General features: G+C 35.2%; 1 protein-coding gene across 2 annotated transcripts; it reads left to right on the top strand.

The window, feature by feature from the left end:
- The first annotated feature begins 318 nt into the window (after positions 1-318).
- Positions 319-3,113, top strand: LOC145602869 (uncharacterized). 2 transcript variants are annotated; one of them, XM_081659023.1, is made up of 7 exons: positions 440-576; positions 1,071-1,124; positions 1,207-1,283; positions 1,380-2,051; positions 2,136-2,273; positions 2,409-2,489; positions 2,594-3,113. In XM_081659023.1, the coding sequence occupies exons 4-7, from the start codon at positions 1,446-1,448 to the stop codon at positions 2,732-2,734; spliced, it is 966 nt and encodes a 321-aa protein (XP_081515149.1). In that variant the 5' UTR covers positions 440-576; positions 1,071-1,124; positions 1,207-1,283; positions 1,380-1,445; the 3' UTR covers positions 2,735-3,113. The 2 variants fall into 2 exon arrangements, with proteins under 2 accessions (XP_081515148.1, XP_081515149.1); XM_081659022.1 differs by lacking the exons at positions 1,071-1,124; positions 1,207-1,283 and having other exon boundaries at positions 319-576.
- The last annotated feature ends 8,055 nt before the right edge of the window (positions 3,114-11,168 follow it).

Below are 11,168 nucleotides of genomic sequence, written 5' to 3' on the forward strand. Positions count from 1 at the left end.
ATTTAAACTCCCATGCAATCACTACAAGACAAGGATTTGCTTTCGGTTTGACAATTTTAGTCAATATGAATATGAATTCTTAGGCAAATTCCCAGTTTATCTTTATGATTGCGTTACCACGTACATCTAGGGTCATTTCGGACATTTTGACACGTTTAATGAAGGACATGAATGGAATTTGCCGCTGTCGATTGTGCAATGACCTGTTTCTCAAGCCACGTAAACAATTACATGGAATGCACGGTCATCTATCCTAATACACCCAACTATATTTGCCGTTTCTAACGTCGTCAACAACTGTTAGGGTTTGTACTTCATCCCATCCACTACGCTGCTTCTCAGTCAAAAGTTTCTCCTTCTTGCGATTTCAAATCCTAATTACTTGGTTGCTTAACAGTAGACATGTCTGAACTTGGTTTGGGGAAACGCTGCCGCTCTCGTGCCCACGGATTTTGTGCTGGAACGATGCCGCAACAACGCAACTACTTCGGTACGAATTTGGAGGCAAACGAGATCGGATGTAAACCAAAATCCAATCTCCGCGGTATCAATACATACGAAGACGACCCTGACTATGTAAGTTTTCAATACACGATTGCATTTTGGAATTTGTAGGATGCTTCTCAAAATTGGAACATGATAGTTTCTCCTTCTTTAAATTGAATTGTATTTTATTTCGTTTAGTACTTAATCCGCAAACTATTTTAGTTTCGAGCTCCTTCAATTGTGTCATTAGAAATTATATATTTTAGCTTTGCTCTTTGGCATTTGGAGGATGCTGGTTTAAATCGGGGAGCATGAATCATGATAGTCCCAACCTATTAATTGAATTATATTTTAATTGAGTTATTATGTAATTAGGAAATGGTTATAATTGTACAGGTGTATAGTTGTGCAATACAAATTTTTAATATGAATTAATTACCATTAATTGCCGTAGGACTCTGTTATCTGCATAATTGGTTTTATATTGCAAAATTCATTACATTTGTTTCACCCCTGCTTGTGTGTGTATATGTTTCCCGATTCTACAATTATTAAGTTGTATTTATGCAAAACAATAATCTCAGGTACAACCTAACTCGGGAGCGAAAACTTTAGAATTATATCCAGAGTTGTTTAAGGTAAATATAACTAATTGTTATGAAATTGTGGAATGTAATGTTTTACTGGTTATAACAAACATCTCCAATGTGAAACATCCAGAATAATGCATAAGTGTTGGTGGATATATAAAAGCTAAGAGGCTAGTGATACGGGAATATGCTAAATCTATACGTCGGGTTAGTCAAACATACTCTACAAGTAATGTACATTTTTATCATATATCATAGTTGTTTTGCTCATAATTATTGACAATGGTATAAATATATGTCCAGCCGGTAGAGTCATTCGGAAGAATTTGTCAAAAATTTGATGAGAGGAAGACAAGATGGGTTGGTGAGATGGGTTTTGGGGGATTGCTTCATTTTGCTAAGGGTATGCATTTACCCCGGCAACTATCTTACTGGCTGATGACACGAATTGACCCATTGAGTAGGGTTTTAATAGACACAAATGGCCAGGTATTTCCATTCTCTAAACACCAAGTTCGTTGGGTGTTAGGAATCCCTTGTGGGACAAAATTAGTACCTTCTACAAAAGGAATGACTGATGATATACGCGACAAAGTGCAAAGCATTTTATTACAATATGGCAGGACATGGGAGACCAAACCTGCAACAGAATTTGGTCGTTCTTACACATCAGTAGGCATTCCTGTAACTGTTGCGATGATGGATAAGTTGGAGGGTCGATTTGAAGAGGACCAAGAAGAAGAATTTAAGACTTTGTTCCTGATTATAGCCTTACAAATGATTTTATGTCCAACTCAATCACCAAGACTACCGCATGACTTGTTACCTGCTATTGGTTGTGCGATGGATAGCAGTAAATATGATTGGTGTGACTTGGTAATTGCAAAATTAATGGACAATGTGACAAGCTTCGCAAGACGTTTTTATGCGAACGGCTTTGCAGGAGGTTGTGGAAGATGCTCCATATTTGTTGTTGTAAGTTTATTGATTAAGAATTTGTTTTAATACCAATGTCTATGGACTTAATAAAACTCATGATTTCTTACTTATCCGGTGCAGTTGTTTTACCTTGACCGACTCAATTGGGAGCCTGTCAATTGGGAAACTTATCCAAGAATAAAGGCTTGGGACATGAAGCAGATTGGGATCGCTGACAAACGTGACCGATTCAATTCAGGCGATTATGGCAAATTAGGGGTTAGTTGTGCACTACTTTTATATGTCTTATAGGAATGTGTGTGTTGTCTTCGATCTACTTCTTTTTTTTTTTAGTAGTCTTCTTTGGTAGATTATCTTCAGGACTTATTAACAGATGAGTGGATGGTTATACAGCTGACTGATGCTGCGTATGGGGAAAGACACCCTAGAGAAGCGCGCGATTCAGTTGCACCCCCTGATTATCCTTTGTATCAGGTCTGTTCCTTCAAATATGATCAACTAATTTCCCTTTTTGGTATGAACAAATAATTGTAAATATTCATTATTCTCTAACACTGTGGTGATTGCAATTTTGATAGGATGTCTCCAAACAGGTGATAATCACTAGGGACAGAAGAAGGCGCAATGACTTGCGTTCTAACCGCACGAGCAATATGGTTGTATATGATAAGGATGATGAATCATCTTACATCCCATGCAATTATGTAAACATGTTGTGATAACTCTGATTAATTAAGGCAGTTGTACTTTACCGGGTTTGTGTGCATTAGCGTTCATGTACTATAGGTCTATAGTGAAGGTGTTGCTTAACAGTACTTTTTTCTTGATTGTAAAAATGATTGTGGTGTATTTCTAATGGCCCTAGGACTGCTAAGCAATTAAGCATGGGCCAGTGAACTTGGTTTCTTATCATCTGTTACAATTACTGCGTTTTAGTTGGGCTGGCCCATGGACTGCCTTATGGGTTACATATATTGTTTTTTCAATGTGTGGCCTGTGTTGCGGCCTGTGTTGCATTGGGCTTTAGGCTTAACATTTACACAAGTTCTTTGTTACACACTTAAGATCTTCGCATGAAATGAGAAATACATTAATTAACCTTTTTTTTTTTTTAAATTGATTAAATAATTTCAATTGTACACAATTTCAAACAAATACACTTAACATCGAATAATTCATTTAACATTGAAATTGAATAAACCCGGTGTACAGTCGTATTCTAGTTTACGACTTGTTAGTTGTTACAGGTATGTATAAACAAGTGCAACACTAAATATTATGACCTCCAAGTTGAAGTCAACTTTCACTTTTAATATCATGCCTCACAAAGTTAACTTTAACCCACTGTATGAATTTGGTATGTTCCGAACGTACTGTAATAATTTTTCGCTTAAGTATTTATTCAGGTATATTGACAGAACCATGGGGCGAATTAATTTCAATATAAATTTTTATTAAAAGATTAATTACATCTGAACATACTAATTTTATCATAATCAAAGGTAGTGCATGTATATAATGAACAGAGAAAGATCAAGTTGAAAATAATAGTACACGAAAATAATAATATTTGAACAGAGAAAGATCATAGGTAGTACATGTAATAATAGTAAATAAAGTTGAAAGTAGTGACAAATAATTCGCGCAAATCTAGATAATTTCATACTTTCAGGATAATATTTAAATTTTTAAATAGAATTAGCTAAAGTTGGCCACAAAAAAAATCTACAACTACACTTTTTGAACAATATAAGTTGGTAAACAAAACTTCTTAACCCTGTAACACACACTCTTTGTCAAACACAAAAGAGTAACTCCTAAAAAGACTAACAACTCTTGTGTGAGTAAATAAAGTTGAAAATAGTGACAAAAAATTCGCGCAAATCTAGATAATTTCATACTTTCAGGTTAATATTTAAATTTTTAAATATAAGTAGCTACAGTTGGCCACAAAAAAATTCTACAACTACACTTTTTGAACGATATAAGTTGGTCCACAAAACTTCTTAACCCTGTAACACACACTCTTTGTCAAACACAAAAGAGTAACACCTAAAAAGACTAACAACTCAATGTTTTTTATATGTACTAGGTGTACATGGTGTAGTACGTATCTTACATGTGAGCAATATCTTATAAGGAATTTTAGCGTCACGAAAGGTTACATAATTTAAGTTTTCTTAGCGCGGCTGTTCAGAGTTATGTTCTCCATTTCTTTAAGCCTAGGATATTCCAATACGAGTACCTAGCTTGTAGAAGAAGCATGAAATATTTGACTGTTTGGGCGTATAACCATATACTTTGAGGCTATGTATATGTCCTCAAGATGTATCCTTCATGCATGAATAGTAAGGTTGAATGACCAAAACACTTTTAAAAGCTTATGAGAATTTCACAAATGGTGCGCTTGTCTTTAAGAAAGGAATCCCAATGTACTCTGCAATAACACTATCACTTTTTTAAATTGAATTATATTGCGGTACGCATTTAGGTAGGTGATTATAGGTGATTATTTTGGGTGACTAAAAATTTATTTTAAGGTTTTGTCACATTTTTAGTCAATAACCCTATAATTTTTAAAAATTTGGAAGGGCAAAACCTCTTTGTACAAAGCGCGTGAGTGCCTGCCTAGCCAAGGCGACAAGACTCTTCTCACACAATCTATTCGACTCTCTCAATAGCGAAAATTAGAAAAAACCACCAAAATACAAAAAATTGACACAAAAAACCCCCTTCCTCAGGCACACCTCCAACGACATTCGAATGCCCGGCCGCCGCCGCTCTTGTCAGGGCCGCAACTCAACTCTTTCTTTCCAGCACTAATACCTTCTGGTGTTTCAAAATAATGCAAAATAGATTTAGGTGTGCACGTAAATACATTGAAATTTCTTAATTATATCTTAAGCTCAAATTTATCATTTAATTTATTCGTGCTACCATGTACCAATGTATCTTGTAATCATGAGCTAGTTAAGTGTTGTATACAATATTTTCTACCCATCACCTAACTACACACACTAGTGATACATTGATTACTGTACTTTACATACATTCACCTATTCAAATCCCACATAGCAAGGGACAATAGTCTTCATTCAACTTCGTTCGCGATCACTGCACCAACCTTACTCAAATTGCTTGACTATACAAATAACTAAGTATTAACTAGAGTTTAATAATCTTTACACATAAATTAAATTCGAAAGTACCATATATCCCTTGTTGGGGCAAGCCGTACTTACGGATACTAAGTTCTTAGTACGTTTTACAACATACATTAGAATTAATAACTACTCAAATGCATTTTTACAATTTTACACCACCAACAACTTGCATCGTGGCCTCTTTCACTAAGGTCTGAAACTTAAGGCACAAGTTAAGGTGCAATATTTGTTACTATAAAAGAGGGGTGAAAGTGGCTATTACTCACATCATCTTCCTTCTCTACCTCTCTTCCATATTACAAGAACTCTATCAAAATCTCCTACTATGGCACGTCGTGCACGCACTCAAACTGGTATGCTTGCCATGTTATTTTTTTCCCCTCCTTCCGGACTTGTTTCGGAAATGGATTTCTCTGAGTTTGAGTACTTGCTCAAAGATGCTTCCAACACAAACACCTACACTGTTGTTTCTCGTGAGACTATTGCTTCTTTAATACTTAATCCTTCTAGTCCCAACCAAAATCTGCTAACCAATTTGTTGATGCGTAGGATTGGGGGTAAGGGTGGTGTATGGCCTGCTCATCTTCCAAACTACTTCGACATTTACCCTTGAAAAGTGAATTTCATGTATTCTTGAGATGGTGTTTAGGCCAAAGTTTCAACCCAAATAACCTTGTTCCTGCAATGCATGTGCTGGATCCTAAGCCAGTTATCAACTTCAATGACCCAGTTGTGACCTTGGAACCAACCGGAGTCCGGTTGTGTATAGGTACGTACACGGATGCATTTCAAGTTATCAAACTTCCTCACTATCCACACGTTTTGCATGTGTGGGTGGGGTATGAAACAGAAACTAGTGTCGTACCTGGTTACCATAAGGTTGACTTTACACCTTTTAAGGGTCCAACCGCCTTTAATGTGGTGAAAGAACCATGTATCCCGATGCCTAAAGACACCTATGTCTGCTGCTGGAATGTTAGGGGTCTAGCAAGACCATCACTTATTGCAAATTTCCAGCAACTATATGAACGTTTTCAGCCAGGTGTTGTTGTGATGCTTGAGTCACGGCAAAGTATGGATAATGTCCAAGTTCTTGTGAATTCACTTCCTGGTAAATACAGCGTCTTGTTTTTCCCATCAGATGGACTGTGTGGTGGTGTGGTAACTCTTTGGAAGAATGAAACCATCGCTATTGACCAGAGGATAATACATTCTGACTTCGTGAGAGCCGATGCCTATTTCAAGGTATGTTGACCTTTCTTAATTTGCAAAATTTTTTACCATAATATTTGACAAAATTTCACTTTTATCTTTACACTATATCACTTGTAATTTTTTTTTTTGTTTAGGGGCATCCAGCTGCAAGGCGTCCGTTGTTCTAGATTTGAAGATGTTCAGAGCGTTATTGTTTGGGCCGGGGTCCTAGGTCAAGCCAGTGTTGAAGTCACCTTTTAGTCCAGCCTTTTAGTACGAAAAAAATAAATTTAGTTTCATGATTCCTCTATGTCACGAATGTCTATTAGTTGTTCCTCTTTATCCAGTTTATGTATCTGCACCGTTGTATTTCCTGCTATTATATAAGTTAAATGTCCTATTATTACAGCTGAAACTATCTTAAAATATATGTAATCTTCGTATTACTTCCTTTATCAATGCTTTGTATGGTGTTTTTTCGTGCAATATACAGTTGATTTCCTTTTATTCTATTTTTCTTTGCGTATGAATTCATTTGCACTATGTTACACACTCTTACAAAATTTCTTAATTGAGTTGAAAAAATGCAAATTAACACTTTAAACATTATGTCGAAAACGGAACCATCTTCATATTATTGAATTCTCAACTCATACATCCTGAATATCAGATTCAAATTCACAGATTTAGAAATACATATATCTGCATTACAATACATTTCGCGCATTACGGAGACACGCATAGAAAAAGACGGCAAATATTAAAAGCACAATAAGTGCAATATTGTTCCTGGATGCTAAAGTCATGTTATGCTTACATAAAGTCTCATTTACTTTAACTAATCTTTGTAGCTCAAGACGAATATCAGAGTTTTCTTTTCTTAAATCTTCAACCATTCGGGTTAGATGATTGATTTTCTCAGCGTCCCCCGAGGTATCCCCTGTAGCAGTCTCTTCCCAAACAAAAAACCTACAATCCCTTGTAGGGTCCTGCAATTTAGTCTTAATTATAAATCGTTCAACTCACAAGTATAAGTTAGCCATATAAATAATAATCTCAATTTGTTTTTGCTAAAAGTTTACCTTCCAATATGGACAACTAAAAAACCGCTTGCCTAAGTTGCTCCCCCTACGGACCGTTGAAAGCCGTGCAAACACACCGTGGTTGCATTTCAGTTGCGTTGACGTTGTTGATGTCATGCTTGTTTGGGAAGCCATTACAATAACAATAAATTTTAATTTGCAATACGGTGGTAGATGTTTGGCAATGTGGCTATCTATTTAACCTTTTATGTGTACTAATGTACTATGTCTTGCAAAACACGCTATTGAAGTTACCTTGCGCAACAAGATGCTTGGCAATGTGGCTATCTATTTAACCTTTTATGTGTACTAATGTACTATGTCTTGCAAAACACGCTATTGAAGTTACGTTGCGCAACAAGTTATCATCCACAATAGCCACAAGTGCCCTACGTGTTACTAGGTGGTGCCCTAACTTAATGTGTGTTCATATTTTGAACTACGTCCTGCATTCCAACTACGAATTGTATTAGCTACTATTTAATACCTTAATTTGCCAATAGTAATGTGACTAATTGTTTGGGTTTCGATTTAAATTAAAAAAAAAAAAAAAAACAACTACTGAAACTTAACACATCACACACAAAGAAAAACTTAACACCTAACACACAAATGAATGACATTTGTTTGTTGGTGTTGAAGTAACAAAAATCCCCCAGTAATGAAAAGGAAATTTAAAATATAAGAGCAAATTTTAATATACTCAAAATTAATTAAAAAGGAAAATTAAGGAATATAGAATTTTCTTGCTGTGGAAGTAAGCAACACTTCTTTAATACATTACAATACTATCCACACTTACTCCAAATACAGATATGAGCAACACAAACTTGGTCACGTGGATCTGCATTTTCATTTTTCATAGTCTCCATTTTTTCACTTTAGCTGAATTGATCTACATGTTCTTCTTTCATTCACAACTTCCCTTAGTTACTTGTCGTCGAAGCCAAACAACTTTTGACCACCTTGACGTGGCCCTACGACAATTACATATAAATTCAATATGGCAGCAATATTGTCAGTCCATTTTTCTCAATAGTCAACCCTATTTGAGGGGTCGATGACCTGTGTGCATGCAACAAGGCTTATACGAAGGGTTTAAAAGATAGTAAGGTTATTTTTTACCACACTTGAGTTTGGCAGTATGCTTCTAAACACAAAACAACCCAATATTTTCTACCCATATAAGGGAACTAAAAAAATTTGTTTTATATTCATGCTGATTTTTTTTGGTTGTGTTGCATGTCCACCAGTAAGGGGTGTATGCTGAAGAATAAAAAACCAATGACTGTGTTAATTCGTAGGTCATAATTCTAAAGCGCTTGTATATGGAATTATGGATACACGGTACGAATAAGCTACTATTAACATAAAGCACTTAGGTACTCAACTGTCACACGTGAAACAAATAATCGTCCATCATTATAGAGTCATAATCGTCCATCATTATAGAGTCATTTTATTTTAGAATCCTTATAATAAGGACATTCGTACTTATACAATTAAAAACACATTAGAGCATACTTAATAATAAAGCCTCCCGAATACAAATAAAGCTTATAAAACAAGATATTTTAACGACCACTACAAAGCAAATAAAACATAGTCAAACGTTGGGATTAATCAGAAGTAGAGGTGGGGTCACGTCTCCAAAGTACTCTACGCTTAGAGTTTGACCAGGATGAATGAAGTTGCACTCAATCATCTGCCTAACACCCCTATGCAGAAAGCATAACACAATGTTTGTGTCGGCGTCATACTTTATGCGCATTACTGCGTTCCACACTTGCCTCCCCATCCACAGTTGAACGTTTGTGCGATCTTGAAAGCCGTTCATGTTCTCTCTTGCAAACTTGACTGGAATATACTACACAACGAGGGTAATGGTGATTACATAAACGATACAAGAAAATTGTAATTTTAGACAAAAACAAAATGTCAAATATATATATAATTAATGCACAAAATTGTGTCTTACAAGTCTCCCAGCCCTTATGTATGGCTTTGTCATTGTAGCCTTGAACATCGGAGGGTCGCCATCCATTTCGTCTGAAGTATTATCTTCACCCGATGATTCCATGTAATTTAAAAAACTCTCATCTCCTTTGACTAGGACCCCATTGCGATGAACCTTTGCCCTAAAATAATAAGTATGATAATAATACATCTCCACCACATCACCATTCATTATGTGATATTCATCCAGGAAATTTTTCCAGCCATCTTCAATATAACATCGGCATATAGGTCCCTGATGTATGACCCTAACTATTATTGGAAAAGGTGTCTTGCTATATCCCATGATAACATAGAACTTGCCATTCCTTGACAAAAGTAAATCTCTAATCCTATCTGGTACGAACTGCATGCATGTCAAAAATATGTTTAGTGCATACTAAACCATGCTCTTATCACAGTATTATTAAAATAGAAATAGGTTAAAAGAGTGAATAAGTTACCAATCGGTTCCTAGTCGTTTCATCGACCCTGAATTGGAACCAAGGAGTAGTTTCTAGCATTTCCCCTTCATCCATGGAGACTTCTCCGGGTCTACATGAAAAAAAAGACATGAAAATAGATTTGTCAATGGTAACTACACTGATGTGGATACAACATAATGAGCCCTCCCCCCCCCCCCCCCCCTCCTAATTTTCAATTTGGCAATTACTAATATATGAAAATTTTCACTTAAGCAAATCCCAGCAATTTAGAGCACATGAAATTAAACACATCAAATATGCGCAATATATTTAACAATTAAAAAAAAAGCGTGATATAAACATGCTACATATTCAGTTAATAATGGAAAATAATAACATGGTAATTAGGATTCAAATTTATAAGTATCTTACACCTTGTTGTTAAAATCTAAAATACATAGCCTAATATTTATGACACACATGCATCTACAAGTAGAGTAATTGATAAACTTATTACAAGTTTGTTGCTTAAGGTGGTAGTGAAGCTACAAACCATGGTCAATTACTTCAATCGACACAATACAAAATTGGTAAAGGAAATAATTTTAGGATGCTTGTGGAATATTTCTAGGATGCATGCACAATTATTAATGTGATGACCGGAGTACATTTACAATACACAATCACTTAATACAATTGTACCAGTAGCTACTAACATAAATTTTTACTCATAACATTTCAGTCTCTATGATGAAGTATTACTTTGAAACGTTTGAATAATAGTTTACAATATTGTTGATGTAATTGATATTGACACAAACATAGTATTTCACTAAGACCAATCGTATCATTTCAGATTTATTGAAATATTACATATTCGATAACTACAACCAATTTCATAATCAACTACAATTAATATACAAACATGCCTTAAAAAAATAGAACAACAATATACAATAAAAAGTTTACAAGAAAATGATATTGGTTAAATGAGGGATTACCGAAATCTCTATACCCTTCTCTCGATACTTCGACCAGCCAACCTAGGAAGTGATCTATATTTTGGGGAAGAACTAGTTTTGTGAATGACCTTGAATTACAAGTTTACAACATATATACTTGATGAGATATTTGGTTGAACACGCGTTCGAATTGTGCCCACGGATAGGTAGGTGAAGTATGACGTGGATTTATTAGTTGTAGTGTTAAATAAGAGATGTGAATCTGACATGGTAAAAAGAATTTGAATTGGTTTTAAACAGTAAACCATTAAAAATACAATATTAAATGGTT

The sequence above is a fragment of the Chenopodium album genome, chromosome 21, assembly GCF_948465745.1.
Source record: "Chenopodium album chromosome 21, dcCheAlbu1.1, whole genome shotgun sequence".
NCBI classification, from domain to species: Eukaryota; Viridiplantae; Streptophyta; class Magnoliopsida; order Caryophyllales; family Amaranthaceae; genus Chenopodium; species Chenopodium album.